The sequence below is a fragment of the Aquarana catesbeiana genome, linkage group LG03, assembly GCF_042186555.1.
Source record: "Aquarana catesbeiana isolate 2022-GZ linkage group LG03, ASM4218655v1, whole genome shotgun sequence".
In the NCBI taxonomy this organism is placed as follows: Eukaryota; Metazoa; Chordata; class Amphibia; order Anura; family Ranidae; genus Aquarana; species Aquarana catesbeiana.
The window spans coordinates 257,957,742-257,981,862 of NC_133326.1; the positions used below are offsets into that span (position 1 = coordinate 257,957,742).

Below are 24,121 nucleotides of genomic sequence, written 5' to 3' on the forward strand. Positions count from 1 at the left end.
TATATATATATATATATATATATATATATATATTGTGGAGATGCGACCCCATGTCACTGTGTTTATCAGCAATCTACGCCAGATCTTTTCAGAGGCAAGCATGCTGATTGCACACCTGTGAGCTGGGTTCATATTCTTAGAGCCCAGGGCTCCCACCCGGGCACACAGGAGGTCTGGCCCAGGAGTCAGGAGGACTCCCCTCTACAAGGAGGGTGGAGTCCTCAAGGATACTTTTGTTGGTCTGAGGAGCAGATCTAAGGCCTAGGCGTGAGGCCTGAAGCAGCTGTGTCACACGTGAGTAAGCCAGGAGGCTGAACTTACAAGTTACAGTAATGGTGGAACCCCCCTGCGAGAGAAATTGCTGTTGTTTTTGAACTTGCTGTTTCCTTTAAATAAAAGTGGGCTGTCATGCCCTTAAAAATGCAGTCTGGACTGACACATTTTCTAGGAATCCCATTGACCACTAGAGCTTAATCACCCGGATATTTACAATTGGTGGAGGATGCGGGCGGCACAGATGGCGTTAGTTCAGATCCTCGCGTGCCAGAAACCGTGAGTATCAGAGACTCTGTTTCTGCTTTGCTGTGTGAGCAAAGAGATGTGTGCTGTCTCTCAGCCTTAAGTAGACAGTACGCCAAAAATGTTTTCTAAAGGAGTTTTGTGTCCCTGACTGCAGAGATGTGGTGGTCAAAATTCAAAAAGGAAATTAAGCCATCACTCAGTGCAAGAAGTGTACAGGTAGGGGTGGTTGCCCGTGGCAATGAAGAAATAATTTATGTGTCTGATTTCATACAGCCTGTGTTACCTGGTGATCACATTGAGGACTTTTTGGCTGAATTTGAAAACATGGCTTCATTTAAAGCATGGCCCAGAAGCCGCTGGGCGGAATTGGTGCAGCCACTTCTCACAGTGTGCAGGTGGATGGTTCATAACCAAGATGATTATGACAACTACAAAGTCTAGAGAGCACTGGAAGATTTCTACAGGGAGAGTGTGGTCTCCCATAGCAACAAGGGGCGAAGTGACGTCTGGGTGGCAGGGTTGCCTTTAAAAAGTGGCTCACTATTCCAACAAAGAGAGCTGGGACTCCTAGGAGGGCATCTGTTGTTTCACCCGGTGATCACATGGAGAAACACTCCAGGAATAGTGCCGCAGAGGGATGGCTCCTGCAGCGATGCATCCAAAGTGAAAAATCTGCGGCATGGAATGGTAAAACTGTTCCTGTTTCTGACAACCTGTTTTATGCCGGTGAAGTAGTGGCAAGTCCAGTAGGTAAATCCGCTTCCAAGAGAGACTTGCTTCTGTGTAGTACCTTGCATAATGGGGAAGCACGGGTTAATACTGAACCCGCAACAAGACTGAGGTCTGACAAGGACTTATCTTCAGGCAATCTGCTGTGTAGCAGAAAGACAAGGGATACAAATTAATATATGTTTACTAATGAGAGCAAATATGCAGAGTTAAATAAGGGGTTAATGTGACCTACTGAAACAGCAGGGTCATCTAAAGCTAATGAAGAATTGTCAGTGCACAGTGGTGAAAGTGTGGTATTGCAGTCATCTAGGACAGGGGTGACCACTAAGGGAAGTATGCCATTGCCCCTAGCAACTGGGGAAGTTAGGAATAATAATGAATGTATTTCTGATAATACTGATAATGTTGATGATAATATTGTTGAGAAGTGTATTACTGACCAGAGCAGTGTTTCAGATGCTGTTGAACCTCTTGATCTGTCTATGTTTCCTTGGGCGGATGCAGTGCTACAGAGCACATTTGAATGGGATGGTTGGGCCAAGAGACTAACAGCAATGCTGAAAGAAATTTCTGTAGGTAAAAGTGAGGTGGACACTATGGCTGCTGTGCCAGAAGAGGAGGCTGAACAGCCTATAGGCCAATGTGCATTGGCTCTTTCAGAGATTAAACCTCTCATGACAGAAGGTCAGAGTGAGCGTGAACGCACAGCAGAAATTTTGCCCACAATGCATGAAGGGAAAAATGTGTATTATGTGATGATAGACATGCTTAAAGAAATGCTAGCATTATGTAGTGTACAGCCGGTGTATATCTTGTCGTCCTCTCCTGCATTTGGAAAACTGCTGATTGGAGCTGGATATTGCAGGCTGTACTGTGCAGAAATAACCAATGGTGGAATCATTTAAAGTGGTTGTAAACCTCCATGGAGAACTTGTAGCTAACGTGCGCCGCTTAGGAGATATTTACTGTGTTGTGCGCCGATGATGTCATCAGCGCATGCCCTCTAGGGCGCTGCATACTAGCCAATTATGCTTTTACTTTGCAGGGAACAAAAGAGGAAATAAAACCCATCAGGGTTTACTTTCTCTTTAATGTAATGTTTTGTGTTAATGTGGAAAGTTGTCTCACAGTGTGCTGGATTGCTTCATACAAAGGTTGTGTATGGGAGGCACTCTGGGGCACTGTTTGACAAGTCCGAGGTATCAAAAATACCAGCCGTAACAGAAATGGTATTAGAGAATATTGTTGAAAAATGTGTGTTGCAAGAACAGTCACTGATGGAGTGTTGGACAACAGGGGGCGATGTGGAACTGTGGGAAGGTCCCATAGGGAGTAACTGCTTGCCTGTGTGTGGTCCCTCCTCAGACACTGTCCTAGCAAACGAGGGAACAAGAGTTCCTGATTATTTTGAAATGTGTATTTTTAAGAAGTTGGTTGCCAAGGGTAACCACACAGGTATTAGCGAACCTGAAACACAGATAGTGTTGGGTGAGGGCGAGTCATGTAGTGAGAGAGGTCAGTCCTTGACAGATGTCGTAGAAATAGGCCCCCTACAGTCTTGGGGGAGTAGGTCTGGGGAAAGTAAAAAGAGAGGTGAAGAGAAAGGTAGAATGGCCTTTAGAGAGATCGGTGGGACCCCAAAGGTCAGAAAGAAGTGCTCATGGAAGCACACCTGGAAAAAGATGTGAGTGGAGTTCCCCTTTAGGAAGAAGATCAGACAGGTTTGGATCACTGGGGATGGTAGTTGGCACAAAGGTGTCAGTGTGAAGGGGGATGTGTTTCTGCCTCCGATGCAAAACAAAGGGGGGGGGGATATGTGGAGACGTGACCCCAGTGTCACCGTGTTTATCAGCAATCTACACCTGGTCTTTTCAGAGGCAGGCATGCTGACTGCACACCTGTGGGCTGGGTTCAAATTCTTCCCAGAGTTAGAGCCCAGGGCTGTTTGATGTGATATATGTAAAGAGACAGTACAAGCCATTACTGTATAGAAGCCATATTTACTGAAAAGAACAGGAAACACCACACAGGAAGAAGTACAACAGAGATGCACCATAGAGTTGCATTTAAAGAAACATATCATCCATAACATCTCCCCCTTTTAGAGTTAATAAATGAACATTGTGAAATTCAAAAGAGACACAGCAATAACACATTATATAGGTTAAGTCTCATAGGTGGTTTTGAACATCTACCACTACGGGTGAAGACTGGCCCTTGTGCAAGGATTCCTTTAGCCCTCTCTGAAGTTACTGGGCTCCTCTCATCACCTGCTGGCATGCTCTGTGCTTGACAGCTATCGGGTATACTTGCTTGCTCAGAACTGTCATTGCCTGTGGTACGAGGCATTGCCTCTGTACATGCCTCACTGTCAATGGGTGAGTATGTCCTTGTGATACTGGGTGAGTCAGATCTATCAATGGGATACTGAGATTCAGACTGCTCTGCCACTCTCAAATCCATTTTATTGTGGCGATAGAGAGTTCCTTCAATGTCCACAAGATAGGAGCGTGGTGCAACCTTTTGAAGACACGTACCTATTCTCCAAAGGTCTGTTCGATCACCAAGTAATGGTTTCATATCAATTCGTTCCCCAATATTCAATTCTGGCAAATCTCTGGCCGAAGTGTCATATCGTGTCTTTGACACTTGTCTCCTTAACTTTTCTGTAACACCTTGTATGACAGAGTGTTCAAGCAGCCTATTTGCTACTGGTAAGGAGGTCTTTAATCTCCTTGACATCAGTCTTTGTGCTGGACTACTATCAATGCCTTCAGTCAGAGTGTTCCTCCAATGTAAAATGGCCTTCCATGGGTCTTTACCATCACTTTGTGCTTTCTTGCATACATTTTTAACAATCTTTACAGCTCATTCAGTTTTGCCATTAGCCTGTGGATGACGTGGTGAGGAAGTAACATGCTCAAACTCCCATTCAGTGGCAAATTTTCTGAATTGTAGGCTTGCAAACTGAGGGCCATTGTCGGAGATCACTGTATGTGGTTGGCCATGACGTGCAAACTGAGCCTTGCGCCTCTTAATTGTAACTTCAGTGGATAAGTCAGGAAGAAGGTCTATTTCCCAGAAGTCTGACTAATGATCGACTAATAGCAGATATTCCTTGCCTGCATAGTTGAATAAATCCATACTGATAATCTGCCACGGACGTGTAGGTATCTCATGTGACATCATGCTTTCTTTTTGTTGTAAGTGGGCATATTCATTGAAGGTGGGACAATTACTGACAAAGTCTTTGATTTCGCCATGCATGTTGGGCCAGTAAAGAGTATCATGAGCTTATCTGTAGCATGCTTCACCACCAATATGGCTGGAGTGTATGCGTAATAACATCTCTGCTCTCAGTGACTTCGGCACAATGACCCTTAGACCTTTGTACAAGATACCATTTTGTATGCTGGTCTCATCTCTAAAGGACCAGTATCCCCTTACAATTCCAGGTACTGCCTCTTTTTTATCTGACCACCCACTCAAAACAACAGACTTCAAATTTTGTAAAGTTGCATCACTGTTAGTGAGCTGTATGAGTTGATGTAGTCGCTGATCTGTGACATTAAGATAGTCCGCTTGATTGATATCAGCAAAGAAATTTTGTTCCTGTTGCAGCAGACAAATTGTACGAAGCTCATGCTCACCTCCAGGTGCCACATTATCTGATGTAGCTCTGCTCAGGGTATCGCTGATATACTGTACATTTCACATCGTGGCTTGTAGACAACATTAAGGTTGTAATGTTGCAATGTAAGCATCACGCTCTGGAAACACTTGGGAGCACACAAAAGGGGCTTTTTGAATATGGCTATCAGAGGTTTGTGATCAGTTTCAGCTGTAATTAAATCCCGTCCATAAAGATAATGATGGAAACGCTAGCAAGCAAATACAATGCTTAAACATTCCTTCTAAATTTGAGCATAATTTTGCTCAGCTGAGGAAAGAGCTCTGGATGCATATGCAACTGGCTGACCTTTCTGCAAAAGGCAACAACCTAGACCATGTTTATTGGAGTCACTTTGTATCGTAACAGACTTTGACATCATAGTATTTCAACACTGGGGCAGAGGTGACCAAGCGTTTTATATCCTCTAATGCCTGGACATGCTTGGGAAGCCAGTGCCAAACTGCATCTTTGTCCAGAAGTCGCTATAATGGCTCACACACCTCAGATAAGTGTGACAGGAATTTTGCTAGGTATGTGCCAAATCTCTGTACCGCTTTGGCATCAGCAGGCTGTGGCATGTCCACAATGGCTTTAATCTTATCTGGGTCAGCTTTTAAGCATTGTGAAGACAGGCTATGTCAATGGAAACAGACTTCTTCCACCTTGAACTGCAAATTCTTTACACTAAGCCTCAGCATCACCTGCCTACAACGATCCAGTAGCGCAATTAACTTTTCATCATGGTCATGCTCAGCCTCCTCATTTGTATTACCACAGCCAAATATAAGAATGTCATCAGCTATTGGCTCAATTCCGTGATGACCACCTAATAGTTCATGCTGCTTTCGCTGGTATACCTCAGGTGCTACAGAGACTCCAAATGGTAGTTTGAGCCATCTCTTTCTGCCCCAAGAAGTCCGGAACGTGGTCATGTAACTCTTTTCATCCAGTTTGCACTGTAAAAAGGCATCTCTAGCATCAACAAGTGTGAAGACACGTGCTTTAGGTAGTTTGTGCAAAATATCATCGAGTGTTGGCATTAAGTTGTGTGACCGTTTCAGGGCCATATTCAGAAACTTGGGATAAATGCATATTCTGATCTTCTCAGGCTTTCTTATAACAACCATGTTACTGATCCAATCTGAAGGCTCTGATACTGAAGTTAGATGTCCCTCAGCTTCATATCTATCTAGTTGAGCTTTAACCTGTGGCTTAATGGTGATAGGCACATTGCATGGGCCACATTGTACAGGTTGAATGGTAGGATCAATGGTAGGATTAAGTTCAAAAAGAACCTCTCCTGGAACAAAGACTATCAGGCCCTCAAACACATCATTGTAGGCGTGAAGAATTTGCTGTTTTGTCAGTGGCCTAGTCAGAGATTTTGTGGGCTGATCATCAACATTATGTAGCTCAGCAGGAATGGTGAACAGCATCAGTCCAAGGTGCTCACATGTTGAACCCGATAATAGCGGTTTATGATCGGCGTCAACAATTTCAAAGTTCAGTTTGTGTATACAATCATGTATGCTGCATTCTGTTTCGAATAGCCCCAATGATTCCATTAGTTCCCCTGAATACAACTTTAGTTTGGTGCTACTAGGCTGAAACTGGCTCTGGGTGCCAGTTTCATTTTGTCCTTCATACTCATGAAATCACACGTTGCACCCATGTCCAGCTGGCAGGATTGGATTATATTGTTTAATCTGAGGTTTACAAACCATTTTTTGCCCTTTGTGTTTACAGCACCAATGCATTCTGAGGGGTAAACCATATTAGTGCTAAGCAGGTGTGCGTCCTCCAGATCTGACATTTGCTCAGTTGTGTGCAGCTTCCTTGCTTCCATTTTACTAGAGAGAAAAAGTGATTTGGTTTACCACATGCAGTAAAGATTTTTCCATATGCAGGACTCTTTTCTTTCACTCCTACATGCACATTACCGCAATACCTGCATTATGCAGGCTTCCTTCCAGGTGAGTTGTGTAGGTGACCCTTGTGCTGAAACTTATGCTGGTGGTTTTTGAAGCTTTGCTGTTGTTTAGAGGCTGCATTGATATTATCAATCACTTTCTCCAAATCCTGCTCCATAGCTTTCATATGTTTGTCAGGAAGTTCTGCAGTGCGACATATCTCAATTGCTGTTTGTAGATCTAAATCATGTTTCCTCAATAGGTGGCGGCATGTGCTTTTATTGGTGATACCCACAACTATTTTATTACAAATAAGTTCATCTCTCAGAGAGCCATACTCACAGCTTGCAGCTTTTTCTCTTAGCCGTGTGACAAACCTGTCTATTGATTCACAGTCTTCTTGCTTACAGCAGCCAAATATATATCTTTCATATATGACATTTTTAGAGGGTCTGAAGAAAGCTTCTAATGCATCCAGAATGGTTTTGGTGTCACTCTTTTGCTCCTCTGTGAGGTTCAGATTATGCTTGTAAACATGGAAGCATTCACTGCCCATCACACTTCTCAGTGTGACTGCTTGCACTGCTGCAGGCTTCTCATTTAACCCTGTGGCTAGAGAGTAGTCCTCAAACTCTGCCCTGAAATTGTCCCAGTTACTGCTGACATCTCCACTCACCCTCATTGCCTCAGGCAGTGGAATGCTGTTAGCTGCCATGATGCTGTTTTCCTTGCTGCAAATACTCAGCATCCAGGACAGGACTGCAATTGTTAGGAGGCACAATCAGTTCTAAGAACTCCGACATCAAGACTAGCAGGCTCTCAGCATCAACTGTGTCGAAAGAGCATGGATCCAGAAATCTTCTGACATCATGTTTGATGTGATATATGTAAAGAGACAGCACAAGCCATTACTATACAGAAGCCATGTTTACTGAAAAGACCCAGCAAGAAACAGGAAACACCACACAGGAAGAAGTACAACAGAGATCCACCATAGAGTTGCATTTAAAGAAACATATCATCCATGACAAGGGCTTCCACTTGGAGACAGCTCCACCCGGGCTGACAGGAGGTCTGGCGCAGGAGTCTGGAGGACTCCACCCTACAGACACGAGGTCTGTGTATGAGAGTCAGGAGGTCTCCCATGTTCTCTAGGAGAGAGAGGTTGCAGGTGGCAGCTTGAGCGCACCTGTCTGCAGGAGGCAGATATAGTCCGTGACAGCACAGTGTGAAGCTGATCCTGGGTAAGCTAGGAGAGAGCTTGACTGAAGGATACTTCTCTGAGGAGCATACCTAAGGCCTGGGCATGAGATCTGAAGCAGCAGTGTCGCAAGTGAGTAAGCCAGGAGGCTGAACTTACAAGTTACAGTAATGGTGGAACCCCCTGCAAGGGAAATTGCTGTTGTTTTTGAACTTTCTGTTTCCTTTAAATAAAAGAGGGCTGCCATGCCCTTAAAAATCACAAGCAAGCAGTAACAATCAGAACAGATCGGTTATTTCTAACCGAATATGGAAACATAAAACATAAAACATAAAAAGTGAAGGAACAAGGGTGGGGAACCTCACCAGGCTAATAACGTTACCAAAATAGGAGGTCAATATAGTAGAGGAATGCCATTCCAAGGAAAGCAATATTGGTATATTTTTTATGATTGTATGATGATTATGATGTTCTAAATATAAAATGTGTCAATAAAATAAATAAAGTGCATATATAGTCAAAACTGTTTTGTAAGTTTTTGCTTAGAGTAAAGAAGGGTAGAAATTCCTTTCAGTTTATTTTTTGCTGCCTGTGTCTAGTTGAGATGATTTGCCTTCAGATCTTGTCCCACAGATGCAACAGGAAGTAAGAGAAAATGTCTACAAAATGCAAGTAATTCTTTTCTTGACCATTTCTCCTTGGGGGGGGGGGGGCAAAAATATCCTTCTCAAACACACAGTAAGTCTTTGTAATTCTATCTAGTGATCCTCCGAGGCTTCAAGGCTTCCTTCATTGAATACCAACAGCTAATGAGGCTTGCATGTAGACAAGAGAAAAGGAGCATCAGCTGTGAGACCATCACCATAAACATAATTTGAAAACATGCTCAAATGCACTATTTGATGGGAGAACCACCCTATTGTGTATCACAGATTTCAAAGCTTGGTAAGTACATGGCTTTTGGTCACTCAGTAGTCCTACATGGTTACATAGTAACATAGTGTGATTTAAAAAAGACACAAATCCATCTAGTTCAACCAATGATAAAAGGGGGGAAAAATTACAATCCTATATACACAATCCCATACCCACTTAAAGTGGAGTGGCTTATTGAAAGCAAACAACAACATGTAGGATTACTAAATGACCAAAATCTTAACAAGCTTTCCAAGTCATGATACACCATAAAGTGGTTATCCCAGCAAAAGTAAGCGTGTTTTGAATTGATGTTCAAGGCTATTTGGCTCACAGTTGATGCTCATAGAGGTGACTCTGCTTCTTTTCTCCTGTCCTCTTAGACAGCTGTCACTTAAACAAGTGTCCCCATTGAAAGATTTACTCTTAGTTCTTGTTTTGGTGACAATTGTACAATGTTGTATTTCCCATCACTGTCTGTCTCTGGTGATAATGGTTACCAAGACAAAAAAAGTGAGTGAATCTACCTAGTGGTTATGCAGAATGCAAAAAATACTTGACAGGGGTTCCAATCCTTCCATAGGTTATGCAAGACTGATATACTTAACAACTTTAACAATGGTTCTTGTCACTTCCTTTTGGGCCCCATTGAAGGTGAATGAAAATCTCCCAAACAGAAAAAACATAGTGAAAGATAAGAGTCAATAAATAATAAGGGTACTTGCCAAACACTACTCTAATCGAAACCAAAGTTTTGGCTTGTCATGTACTTTAATAAAATACTAAACCTTTATTCAGCAACACGCTACAACTAAACCAAAGCCATCACAAAAATGTTCATACAAAGTACACATTAATAAGTACATGTAAATGTCAGATAAATGTGAGCCACAGAAAGCAACTGTTGATGAGAAAAAAAACATGGAGTAAAAGAATAGCAAGCTGTGATCACCTGTCACAGGCTTTTGAAGGAAATATTTGCCAATAAAGTATTTCCCTTTCTCCCAAACTAAGCATTCAAAAACAAAGCATAGACATTCATTTGGATTGATAAACATAACCAACTGGAAGTGTTTTCTTAAATCGAGCGATGGATCAAAGTCACATCATGCTATTTTGCTTTATATAACTTTTCACATTTCATTGCTGTATAAGATTTAGTGTTCTAGTGCTTTTGAGCCCTTCTCAACCTACCTTTTGTTCAGCTGTCATTGTCAGGCTTTGCAGTCGTCCAGTCATATTTCCTAAGCTCTTTTCAAAAGCCGCCACTAAATGAGACTGAAAATAAAGCAGGGGAAAAAAATCATGAAACAAGCATCAAACGCTCGCATTTATGGCACATAAACCAGCACTTGGCACATTTATTGAGATAAGTAACTGGCTTTCTCTGTTATCAGTGATTTTGGTCATCTTCAATTACCGGTAAATGAAAATCCTCCGGCCTAGATCATGAAACTGTATAAACAAAATGATGTGCTTAAAATATAGACAACACTTCATCAGCCAATTTTGTATTCTTTTGTTGAACATAGCTTTTATTTTCTATATATGAATATTTTATTTTTCCTAATAAAAATGACTGTGGCTCACTGTATGAATGGTTTTGACATAAATTTGAATAGAAAATGCACTGCTTCCTTCTATTAGATGTTTAAAGCAGTTACTGAAAAAATAGGAGAAAATCTGCCCAGATAGTCATTGTAAAGAAATGTATTACCGGGGCTGTGGCACAAAAGAAGAGAAAAAACTGGACACCTTGTTAATTTGCCTTTCCAAAGTTAGCTTCAATTTTATTTAGGTCACACCACAATACCAATCAAAGGCCTGCTTCCATTCAAGATTTTGCCAAGTTGCCAACACCTAATGATATACATCAGAAAGGAAGAGGGATGCAGCTGCTGGGGGCAATCTATCAGAGAGGAGAAAACACAGCTGACAGTGATATTTGTGTGAGCAGGAAAGGAAAAGAACAGAGTGAGTCACAGCAACAGAAGTCTGTGTAAAGTGCTTCATATTCTACCCATTCCAATTGCCTTATAGTTTTATTGTTATGTGCTTGCCTGAAAAATGCCTAATTTAAAACCTGTAATCATTTTTTCATTGATCCCCTATCAATCAGCAAGATTTTTTCATTGAGCTGTCTCAACCCCTTTGAAAACTCAGACAGCAGCAGTAATAATAAAGAATAGACACAAATTTTCTAATGTAAGTACAAATTAAAGTGTGTAACCTGCACTGTAGGTGATCTGTGGTGAAACGTCTTCCTTTGTTGCTGCTGTATTATCTTTCTGCAGTGTGGACAGGGTTAAATTGAATATTCATTAATGCAAAAGTGCAGCCGCCATCTTTAAGGAGACCACTTTGTAATGCTTGTCTATAGAGTGCCTCCAGTGCAGGGGGCAGCCATCTTGGCTGGGTCTGGAGCAACTGGGCTGCTGGAGAAAGGGAGCTGGTTGTGCCGCTAGCTTGCAGAATGTAGGGAGGAAGCCAATGTAGGCACTATGTGCGGCTGCAACCCTTTTCTTGTGCTAAGCAGCAGAGAGAGGAGAGTTTGCTGGAGATATCTGATGCTGTGCTGCCAAGGAGCAGAGGGCTGATCAGAAACTAATTAGAGACTCTGCAGCCATCATACAGTGAGGGAAAAAAGTATTTGACCCCCTGTTGATTTTGCACGTTTGCCCACTGACAAAAAAATGATCAGTCTATAATTTTAATGGTAGGTTTATTTTAACAGTGAGAGGCAGAATAACAACAAAAAAATCCAGAAAAACACATTTCAAAAAGTTATAAATTGATTTGCATTTTAAAGACTAAAATAAGTATTTGACCCCTTTGCAAAACATGATTTAGTACTTGGTGGCAAAACTCTTGTTGGCAATCACAGAGGTCAGACGTTGTTTGTAGGTGGCCACCAGGTTTGCACACATCTCAGGAGGGATTTTGTCCCACTCCTGTTTGCAGATCCTCTCCAAGTCATTAAGGTTTTCGAGGTTGATGTTGATGTTTAACTCGAACCTTCAGCTCCCTCAACATATTTTCTATGGGATTAAGGTCTGGAGACTGGCTAGGCCACTCCAGGACCTTCATGTGCTTCTTCTTAAGCCACTCCTTTATTGCCTTGGCTGTGTGTTTTGGGTCATTGTCATTCTGGAATACCCATCCACGACCCATTTTCAATGCCCTGGCTGAGGGAAGGAGGTTCTCACCCAAGATTTGATGGTACATGGCCCAGTCCATCGTCCCTTTGATTTGGTGAAGTTGTCCTGTCCCCTTAGCAGAAAAACACCCCCAAAGCATAATGTTTCTACCTCCATTTTTGACAGTAGGGATTGTGTTCTTGAGGTCATAGGCAGCATTTCTCCTCCTCCAAACATGGCGAGTTGAATTGATGTCAAGGAGCTCGATTTTGGTCTCATCTGACCACAACACTTTCACTCAGCTCTCCTCTAAATCATTCAGATGTTCATTAGCAAACTTCAGATGAGCCTGTACATGTGCTTTTTTGAGCAGGGGGACCTTGCGGGCGCTGCAGGATTTCAGTCCTTCATGGTGTAGTGTATTACCAATTGTTTACTTGGTGACTATGGTCCCAGCTGCCTTGAGATCATTGACAAAATTTGCAAATAATCGCACCAACTATTGTCACCCTCTCACCAGGCTGCTTGACGAAGGTCTTGTAGCCCATTCCAGCCTTGTGCAGGTCTACAATCTTGTCTCTGACATCCTTGGACAGTTATTTTGCTCTTGGCCATGGTGGAGAGATTGGAATATGATTAATTGATTTCTTCTGTGGACAAGTGTCTTTTATACAGGTAAAAAGCTGAGATTAGAAGCACTCCCTTGAAGAGAGTGCTCCTAATCTCAGCTCATTACCTGTATAGAAGACACCTGGGAGCCAGAAATCTTGCTGATTGATAGGGGATCAAATACTTATTTCACTCATTAAAATGCAAACCAATGTATAACTTAATTGAAATGCATTTTTCTGGATATTTTTGTTGTTATTCTGTCTCTCACTGTTAAAATAAACTTACAATTAAATTATATTATTATATTTGGTTACCTTGGCAGATAAAACACAATTCCTTCCTAAATTATGCAATTTAGAAAACCCAGTAAACACATAAAAACATTTTTTTTCCCTCTCCTCCCTTCTTAAAAAATGTATTTATACACATGCATCAAAAAGTGTTGACCCACAGTGCTCTAATGAACACTTGCAGGCAGAAGATCATTATCACATGAACTGTTTCAAAGTCACATGATAGAAAGCGGTCAGTTTCTTCCTTCTTGTGGCACATTTTGATTTTCCTATCTAGGTAATGTGGCATTACAATGACATGGGCTTTATTTTCTTCAGAGACCAAAAGCAAGCAAAGTAAAAATGGCAATTATAATGCACACAGCAGTGGTTTGTAAATGATCTAGAGAAGTTGGTCCTTCTTGAACAAAATTATTTGACATCTCCTTAACATGGGCACTGAAGAGAAGTGATATGCACGGCTCAAGGTTTTGGAGCCATTTATAAATACAAATTGGTATTTTTTTTAATTAAAGCGAAAGTCTGGTCTAATCCTATCTAATCTAAACCTGCTCCCACCCCTATTCTAAGTCCTATACTAACTACCCTATAGAAGAAAGATGTCTATACTTACCTATTCCCTGGGTGCTCCAGTTCAATAATGAGATCTTTCCAGCGGCCAGCTTCAGGTAAGAGGAAAGAGCTCCGAGAACATCTGCAATCCCTGGGTGGTGACATAACCTATAGACTTACTATGGGGTATACATTGTCCCTCCTCTTCCCTGAAGCTGCCGCTAGGAACTGATCATGTGACCGGACCAAACCATGGTTAGGACATACTGGTACTTTCACCAGTCCACAACACGTTCTCTATACATATGTTTTTCACAGCTACCTTTTAGGCAATAATTAATCTTACAAAGTGAAACATCTGTGTGATCATACTCTGATAGAGGCAGCTAATGTAAGAGTTTTGGGCCATGATGCTAATTCTATTCAATGAACCACTTCCCCGGTACTACAATGCAGCAAGAACTGTAGATTTGCTTTATGGCAAAGTTAATTTAATGCAGCAAGTTCCGGTATCTTGGTTCAGTACTCACATTTGCAGACAACTGGGATGTCAGCGTTGCAACTTTTTCCTGTGAAGCTACCAGCTCCCGTCGCAGCTTTTGTATCTGCTAAATAATAATATGCAAGAACATAATTATGTAATAAGCAGAATATGTACTTTTTATCTAACTGATTTTGGTGATCAAAAATATTGATGCTAACAGAGAATTTAACAGAAACTTTTCATAAGGAAAATACACAGGCTACCACAGATCTCCTGAAAATGCTAGGTGCATGGCTGTCTCTGGCTTCAATACTTTCTGAGTCACTGACCCAGAGCAAACATGCAGATCAGTAAAGTCACAATTCATTATCTTTTGTTTGTTCCAGGTCAATGAGCAGAATATCAAAGCCAGAGTCATTGTGACAGATGAGGACTAGTACTTTCAGGTGGAGATTTGAGCAATGACAGCCTTTCAGTGTAAAGGCTTTCTTTAAGTTGATTAAGAGATTATTCTATTCTCTGGCCATTCACCTAATAATTCTAAGGGTCACTTACTGAATGACTATAATGTGCTGTTCACGTGGACTATGTAAGCTGATATATGCACTCTATTCCTGGCAATGAAACTAAATATTGAAGCCTAAGAAAAATGTACTGTGTAAAGCCAAGCAATACATCCTATAATTTCTTTCCTAGACAGGATAAACCCTCAGTTTACTGAATATACAGCTTCTTTATCTTTTAAACCTTGCTCAAGTTCCAGTTTAATACAATAGAAAAAATAGTCCCACGCTGCGGTCAAATAAAGAAGTAAAATAAATAAAAAATAAACAATATATAAAAAGGAATAGAAAGCTGCTGCCTCCACTTGAACAGCTACCATGGTAGAGTCAAAATTGTATAGGTGATAGGACGTGAATGCGCTGCTTTAATAGAATACTACACTATAGTACAAAGCTTCTCCTACTGGTGTCAAGGTGGACAAAATTAGTCCCGTCTAATATATCAGTTGGGTAATCAAGTACTGAATGAGTGAGTGTAAAGATACTCACTGGGTGTTTGTGTATAACATCATAAACACAATTTTACCCCTATATTAAAGTGCTTTATAAACAAAAAAATGACGAGTGCTATATCTTTCAATTGATAACAGCGATGAATAAAATCCAATTCTATAACTCATATATATACAGTGGTATCTACTAAAACATGATGTGATATTACACATATAAAGTGTTATGCAACTGATATACACATGATTCCATCAATATAATAAATTAATAAACAGATACTTAATGAAAAAAGTGACAGATGCTTCAAATATTCACAGTTTATGAATCCATAATAAAGTTCTATTTTAGGTGCTCCAATATCAGTGTGTGTTTTTACAAGGACATGAGGTGTACCAGTGTCTCCACTCGTACACCCCCATACTTTACCGCACTCACCAGAAAGCTCTCCCCACCAAGGGGTAAACAGCCTCCACAGCACACAATGGCTGAAAATAGGTCCCAGACACAAGGATCATATGCCTCTCCTTCCATCTTAGTTCCTCTCCACCAGTGACCTCATGCACTGTTGGAACAATAAAAGTGAGCCCCGTAGTACAATTCCATATTGCAATTTATTGTAAAGCGTTTAAAAATGGATGATGACATCATTGTGATAAAACACGTAGGACAGATCTTACAGCATCAATGCATCACTTCTGGTTTTGGACCTCCTGATTTGCCTGCTCGTTATTGCCTGATACTATGTAAGTGCATTTTTAAACACTTTATAATATAGTACGGAGCTGTACTATGGGGCTTGCTTTTGTCATTCCAACATGTGCATGAGGTCAGTGGTGGAGAGGAACTAAGAAGGAAGGAGAGGCATATGATCCTTGTGTCTCGGATACTTTATATCTCTAATATCACATCATGTTTTCATAGATACCACTGTATATATATATGAATTATAGAATTGGATTGTATTCATCACTGCTATCCATTGGAAGATACAGCACTTGTCACTTTTTTGTTTATTAAGCACTTTAATATAGGGGTGAAATCATGTTTATGATGTTATACACAAACATCCAGTGAGTACCTTTACACGTGCACGTTCAGTACTTGCTTACCTGATTGATATATTAGAGGGGACTAATTTTGTCCACCTTGACATCAATAGCAGAAGCTTTATACTATAAGATAGTATTCTATTAAAGTAGGACCACACCCACTTCCTATCTCCCATACAAGATCCAGATTAAACTGGTGCCATAGATGCCTCATCAGGTTTCCTGTTTCAGGGCAGTTCCTTTACCTTGCAGTGTCCTATGGAGTTACCCTTGCAGACTAAAGTTTTTGTCTCCCCATTCTGTGTGTGTCAATTGAAATCCATGCCCCGTAGCCTAGGATTGCAAGGCACCCCCTGCTCCCTTCCTTCTCCCTTTATACTGTAAACTCTCTCTTGTCAAGACCAAAAGATCAAGAAAGCAGCATTGCGAGAGCAAGAGACAGCTACATTTAAATTTGTAAATTGAAAGTGCTGGAATAAGAATTTTAACAAGTAGTTTACTGGGAAATGTTTATTCATTATACATTCTTTATTTTTCAAGAAACGGTATTAGACATATTTACATTGTAATATAAAATTGTTGAATAGAGTATGATATCAAGACAAGAATCTTTGTTATCACATACTGCAAGTGGTAAGTCATAAATATATGCAATGATTCTGTCATTTAGTGTCTGAAATTGAGCAAAGAAAAAATAAATCTTTTAGTATGTAATAGTCACCTTGGGTGGAATGAAATGGATTGCAGACGGGTCAGGCACTGTATGTTCGGTCTATATTGGAAAGGGAAGTGGATCAAAAATTTAACCAAAAAAAGGAAAGGAAGAGGGGAAATATAAACAGATTAGAGGATAACAGAAGGGAAAAATAATGAGAGCAAGGTGGGCTGTGGGGGAAGTGTTAATGTAAAGGAAGGAGAGCAGGCCAGGTGGGGGATACTCAAATGATTCCTGGATACAGGGAGGAGATAGGATAAGGTTAAAAAGGTAGGTCTGCAATCGGTATTGAGCCATGTGTAAGATAGCATGCACGATGGAATATTGTACATTTCTTCTTTTTTTAAATTATATAATTTATTATTCAACAAATCTATGTTCTATGATTCAGAATACATACAACAACAGTTAAATAGATCTTTGGACATTATACCAGTAAAATCCTCCAGTAAGGAAGGAAGATGGAAAAGGCTTAGCAAGTGATTTCTCTAATATTTTACAGACTTGTTACATAACTTCCTCCAGCAAGATTGCCTCCACATGCTTTGAGGATATGAAATGTCACTCACAAAATGATTGGGAGATCGGAATCTGGCAATTACTAGACAGGTTATGTTGCTCTCATATTAGAAATGTAATAGAGTCACCAAGGCAGGAAAAAAAGTGGTCTCCTTGAAAACAGAAAATGAAAAATAAATCCATTTCCTGGCCATGATAAAAGCTTTAGTAAATGGGCAAAGGGTGATTCTCTCATTTTTTGACATTTCCTTAGTAACTATCTTTGTGCATCCTTTCAGGATCATGGACCTATGTGAGGGAGATTAAGTCAAATAAATTTAATCTGATATCTTTTATGCATGACACTGACTGTGTATCCACCAGGATATGAAGTGAGAGAATTCTTTCCAATAAAGGGAAAGACATCAATAAAATCCGTTCTTTTTAGAAGAGTTGGAAATGTTTAGAACTGCTGTCTATTTTTTTTGTTTCTTTTCGGAAGATTTACCCACCTATATGATCACTGGACATGAATTAAATTATTTGGAAAGTCAAGCAGCTATGGTTACTTGACGCACTCATGTCATAGGCAAAGTTATACTACATGCAGTATGTAAACAAATGAATCAATCTAACACTTTTATGAGCATATTCATACCTCTGAATGGGCCTTTTCTTCAGCCTGCAAAAAGAAAAATATAGATATTACAAGCAATGCAATGAATTACATTAAAAGAAAAATACCATGCGATGGAGGGTTCCTCAAAACCAAAGAGGCTCTGCTAAACTTTAATCCAACGACATTTATTTGGGAATGTGCTAATAAGTTGGTTGCTTCGTATGTAAAATCCTTAAATATGGATTGCAACCAAGACTAAAGTCAACAATTGCTGAGCAGTTAGAAACACCTAACCTATAAATAGGGGATTATTCCTCCATGTTAGTATTCAGCAGCTTTCTCTCTACATATACTTTCAGATATCAGCCCCTTTCACATATACCACAAAGCCGTACAATCCAATATTTGCCTGAAAAATTGCATTGGTAAAATAAAACATAAAACTTTCATGTCATCAAAAATCTCACCCATAGTGCAATTCTTAGTTTTAATTGGATTATTTTAAAATAATACAGTTTTTATATAAATGTAAAAAGCAAAGTTAAAGTGTTTCTAAAGCTCAAACAAAAAATGTAATATATTGCAGCTTACTAGTCTTTGGAGTGGTCACTGCATTTGTTTTCTTTTTTTTTTTAAGCTTCTTTTGCTTTATTTTCACCTGGTCATCCTACAAATAACACACTTTCTGTCCCTGGGTGTGGGTGTGTTACTCCTACACTGTAGTTATGGAGGAAGCCATGGTTGTTACCCTAGGCTGCTCTCCTGATTTGGAATACAAACATGTCCATATCTTTTAATTTCCATTACACGGAGGGCAGGGCAGTTGGTAGTCTACAGAACATAGCCAGGAAGGAAGATATTCTTCAGTGCAGTTCATAGGAAGTGACATGGCATTTCTGGCAACAGGTATTTCTGTATTTGCTGAAAATGTTTTTAGCTTGAAAAAAAAAGAAAACTAGGCTAGCCACCACATCTAAGGACTATAAGTTGCAATACATTGCATTGTTGGGTTTAGTTTAGTTTTCCTTTAGATCCAAGGTTCCTCCTTGGGTTTGGAGTTTGCTTATCAAAAAACACCTATACCACCAGACTACTACAAACCTTTGAACACTTCAGTGTTCAAAAGTTCACAACTAATAATTAAATTAAACAATTTAAGAAATGTTTATGTACACAAAACAGCTTTATTATCAACTTAAAATAAAAACCTGAAAACCACCATATACTGTATATGACATGCACAACCTGTCAAGTGTAAATCAATCAAAATCTATTCCTTGGATAAATAGCAGATAAATAAACATATATATGGGTGCTGTTTTACCTGTCAAAGGATTTGTATTTCTGTCCATCAAGTCCTGTAATTTACACAGCCATGTGGATGACACTACCTACAGTTAAGCCAGTCATAGATGGTGCATTTTTTTCCCTTCAATCACAGGTTGCAGGAAAGAAAATTAATCAATTCCCCTATCAACACAATTTTAATGGGGGAATGCCTCCCATCAAGCTATTGTGTTCTCCCAACCGGGGGGGGCGGGGAGCCATCCCTATAGTAACAGCTATAGCCACTGGCAATAATCGCATGAAAAATCCAACATAGTGGTTCGACTTGGGTACAAACAGCCTGCACATACATGGTTCGAACCATTTATGGCCGGCTTTAAAGATTACAGTAGTGTCTTCTCTCTAACCTCAGCCTTCTGACTGAACAATAAAAGAGCAGCATATTGATTAAAGGGCAACTCTACTTTCATGGTAAAAAATAGCAAATAAAAAAAAATTGAATATGCTACACAAGCTATTTTGTAATGTATTGTTTTTTCAACCTACAGGGCTGTAATTTTCTGTAAAATGTAATGCATTATGGTAACCTGGAGGCATTCCGTACACAATTGGGGTATGGAACACCCCCCAGGAATGTCATTTCCTGCTTGTATGATTGGCCCACTGATTTTCCCAGACGTCTGCTCTAAGATACAGGTCAGATTTTAGGCATTAGCACACCAGGAATCTTCAGTTGTTGCCCAAAGGTTTTATTGCAGATAGATCACATCACAAAGACAAGTGCAACATTTCAGGGCCACGCAGGACCTCTTCGTCAGGCATGTGATAAAGTGCCACAGTTTTTTGTTTTGTTTTTTGCCACTGTGGCACTTTATAACATGCCTGACGAAGGGGTCCTGCGTGGCCCCGAAACGTTGTATTTGTCTTTGTGATGTGACCAATCTGCATTTAAAACCTTTGGACGACAACTGAAGATTCCTGGTGTGTTGGCGAATATGTACATTGACTTGGTGTTTCCAATATCCAGCTGGTAATCGCTGCAGCACCCATTACTGATGAGCCTTGTTTCCAGGAAGGTGTGTGATAGGAATATAGACAAGATTTTAGGCATCCTCTTCAAAAAGATGTCATTTTTGGTGAGAGATTTCCAAAGGGTTATTCACTTTAAAAAGAATGCAGACCCTGCAGCTTTCCTCATTAGAAGTGTATCAGCTGATTGATATTGAAAAAGTCTCTCCTATTCAGATTCCCTCAACACATCAACATCTGTTCAGAGCAACACAAGGTAGGAATCTGCAACAAAGTTTGATAAAGTCCTTCCAAATGTACATTGATCCCAGCGCGGGCAGCACTATGTTCAGGCCTCTGATTTGGAGTACGCCAGGACCGCCAGTACCACTGTGGATGTAATTGGGAAAGATTTTAACCTACAGCTCGTTTGGCTTTTCCATTAGTTTGGAGGCCAATGCACTCTGGTAAGCTGCTACCTTCTACATTGTTGGTGTTGCACACAGAAGATCTGGAGAAGCTGGCTCTCCTATTCATGTAATCATTCATTTCCTTTTCCCGTGGAATCTGCTTCTCTGGCACACTTGAATTTATTTTTATATTTTATTGATTCCCTTTTTTTTCTGTTTTTCTAGACTTTTCTGGACTTTTCATTGATGAATTTGAGTATATATCATGTCACTTATACATGGTCACATTTTTTATATATTTCTTTAAAATCATATGCTTTTATTCACTTTTTAATAGTGCTGCACTTTATATATTGTGAATGTACATTGATCACCCAGAAGGGATAGTTTTTTTCTCAACAAAAGAGGAGTTACTCTTTAAGGCACCCCCTGCTCAACTGTTCTCTCCACCTATGAGCATGTTCTTTGTCAATAAATTTGCAGCACAGCTGATTGTCTCCCAGTCTGAGTGCTGCTGTATAGTGGATCACAAGAGGTTAATGCCAATTCAAATTTAAACAAATACACATGTTGCTTTAAAAATTAATTTAATGATTTATTAATGAATACCTAACTGCTTTAATGTGTTTTTTTTTTGTGTCTGGCTGGAGTACAACCTTAAAACAATTCTGTTGCTGTTTTCAGAAGCTTCAAAAAAGCATTCACTACAAAGCAAGCAATTAATATTTACCGCTCACGCTGCCTGCGCCGCCAAACTCCACTACTTTAAAAATCAAAGCTTACGGAAAGACCTTCATTGCACATTTTTTACAAATATTCTATTTGATGTTCAAAATATATAAACTAATATTTAAAGCAAAGCATCAAGCTAAGATTTCTATAAACAAAACATCTTTATTATGCCTTTAAATAAAAACTTAAACACCATCATAAATATCATGTGCGCATATAGTATATTTGCGTTGTACGCTGTACGCATGTAAACATTAACACAAACGTTTTCATGCATACAACATAAAATAGGGTCCACATGCAGGCCTGTGGACACAGATTTTTCTAGCTTGATTTTACACAGTGCACGTTTACTGATCTTTACGCTGCTCTGTGCATGGAGTCACAGCAAATAATACACCTGCAAACAGATCCATAAAAAAGGGGAAAATACAGCATTTTTTGTGGCTATGTGCATAAGACCTTAAGACGAACTCCAGGCAAACAGAAGAGGAAATACATATATTAGAGCCATTTTACTTGCCAACGAATTTGTATTACTGTCTATCCAGCCCTAAGATTTACAAAGCACAGTCCTGCCTGGCAGGGGAGGGAGAGGATCTTTCGCTGCTGCAGGTTAGTTTCACCATTCTTTTCCCATCCTGTGAGCGGACAGTGAAAGGAGAAGGAGCACACTAAGAAGCTCAATTCGCTGTCACTTTGCTCTCTCTTAATATCATCATGCTCTTTGCACTGCAACTTGCCTGATCCATGTACTTTAAAACACAGAAATTGCTGGTGGGACTTTAAAGGAGTTGCACCCAAAAACAGCAAATCACAGCATTCTTAAAACATAAAAATTTTATTTAAATACATGATTAAAATAATATAACATTAATGACATGTTTTCTCTACAGATACCCTATTAAATATTACTATCTCTTGAAGAAGTGAACAGTGCTTCACGAAACACGTAGAGTGTTAGGATATCAACTGGCTATTTCTATAAGCATATACAGTGGGGACGGAAAGTATTCAGACCCCCTTAAATTTTTCACTCTTTGTTATATTGCAGCCATTTGCTAAAATCATTTAAGTTCATTTTTTTCCACATCACCCCATATTGACAGAAAAACACAGAATTGTTGCCATTTTTGCAGATTTATTAAAAAAGAAAAACTGAAATATCACATGGTCCTAAGTATTCAGACCCTTTGCTCGGTATTTAGTAGAAGCACCCTTTTGATCTAATACAGCCATGAGTCTTTTTGGGAAAGATGCAACAAGTTTTTCACACCTGCATTTGGGGATCCTCTGCCATTCCTCCTTGCAGATCCTCTCCAGTTCTGTCAGGTTGGATGATAAACGTTGGTGGAAAGCCATTTTAGGTCTCTCCAGAGATGCTCAATTGGGTTTAAGTCAGGGCTCTGGCTGGGCCATTCAAGAACAGTCACGGAGTTGTTGTGAAGCCACTCCTTCGTTATTTTAGCTGTGTGCTTAGGGTCATTGTCTTGTTGGAAGGTAAACCTTCGCCCCAGTCTGAGGTCCTGAGCACTTTGGAGAAGGTTTTCGTCCAGGATATCCCTGTACTTGGCTGCATTCATCTTTCCCTCAATTGCAACCAGTCGTCCTGTCCCTGCAGCTCAAAAACACCCTCACAGCATGATGCTGCCACCACCATGCTTCACTGTTGGGACTGTATTGGACAGGTGATGAGCAGTGCCTGGTTTTCTTCACACATACCGCTTAGAATTAAGGCCAAAAAGTTCTATCTTGGTCTCATCAGACCAGAGAATCTTATTTCTCACCATCTTGGAGTCCTTCAGGTGTTTTTTAGCAAACTCCATGCAGGCTTTCATGTGTCTTGCACTGAGGAGAGGCTTCCATCGGGCCACTCTGCCATAAAGCCCCGACTGGTGGAGGGCTGCAGTGATGGTTTACTTTCTACAATTTTCTCCCATTTCCCGACTGCATCTCTGGAGCTCAGCCACAGTGATCTTTGGGTTCTTCTTTACCTCTCTCACCAAGGCTCTTCTCCCCCGATAGCTCAGTTTAGCCAGACGGCCAGCTCTAGGAAGGGTTCTGGTCATCTCAAACATCTTCCATTTAAGGATTATGGAGGCCACTGTGCTCTTAGGAACATTAAGTGCAGCAGAAATGTTTTTGTAACCTTGGCCAGATCTGTGCCTTGCCACAATTCTGTCTCTGAGCTCTTCAGGTAATTCCTTTGACCTCATGATTCTCATTTGCTCTCACATGCACTGTGAGCTGTAAGGTCTTATATAGACAGGTGTGTGGCTTTCCTAATCAAGTCCAATCAGTATAATCAAACACAGCTGGACTCAAATGAAGGTGTAGAACCATCTCAAGAATGATCAGAAGAAATGGACAGGACCTGAGTTAAATATATGAGTGTCACAGCAAAGGGTCTGAATACTTAGGACCATGTGATATTTCAGCTTTTCTTTTTTAATAAATATGCAAAAATGTCAACAATTCTGTGTTTTCTGTCAATATGGGGTGCTGTGTGTACATTAATGAGGAAAAAAAATGAACTTAAATGATTTTAGCAAATGGCTGCAATATAACAAAGAGTGAAAAATTTAAGGGGGTCTGAATACTTTCCGTCCCCACTGTATGTTATCATACAACTAATCATAATTTTTTTTGTATATTTCATGTAATTTTAATATGATTTTAATCTTGCATTTGACTTTTTAAGGATTCTGTGATTTGCTGTTTTTGGGTGCAAGTCCCACTGGCAATTTCTGTGTTTGAGA

The 24,121-nt window shown here is 40.1% G+C and overlaps 1 protein-coding gene across 1 annotated transcript in view; it reads right to left on the reverse strand.

Annotated features, from left to right (window-relative positions):
* The window catches only part of NAV3 (neuron navigator 3), a gene marked incomplete in the record, with an annotated part of 918,952 nt that overhangs the window by 98,734 nt on the left and 796,097 nt on the right, over nt 1-24,121 (reverse strand). Inside the window, 4 exon segments of the mRNA XM_073620003.1 lie at nt 10,148-10,231; nt 14,078-14,155; nt 16,815-16,865; nt 17,965-17,988. Of these exon segments, the coding sequence (XP_073476104.1) occupies nt 10,148-10,231; nt 14,078-14,155; nt 16,815-16,865; nt 17,965-17,988 (237 nt within the window).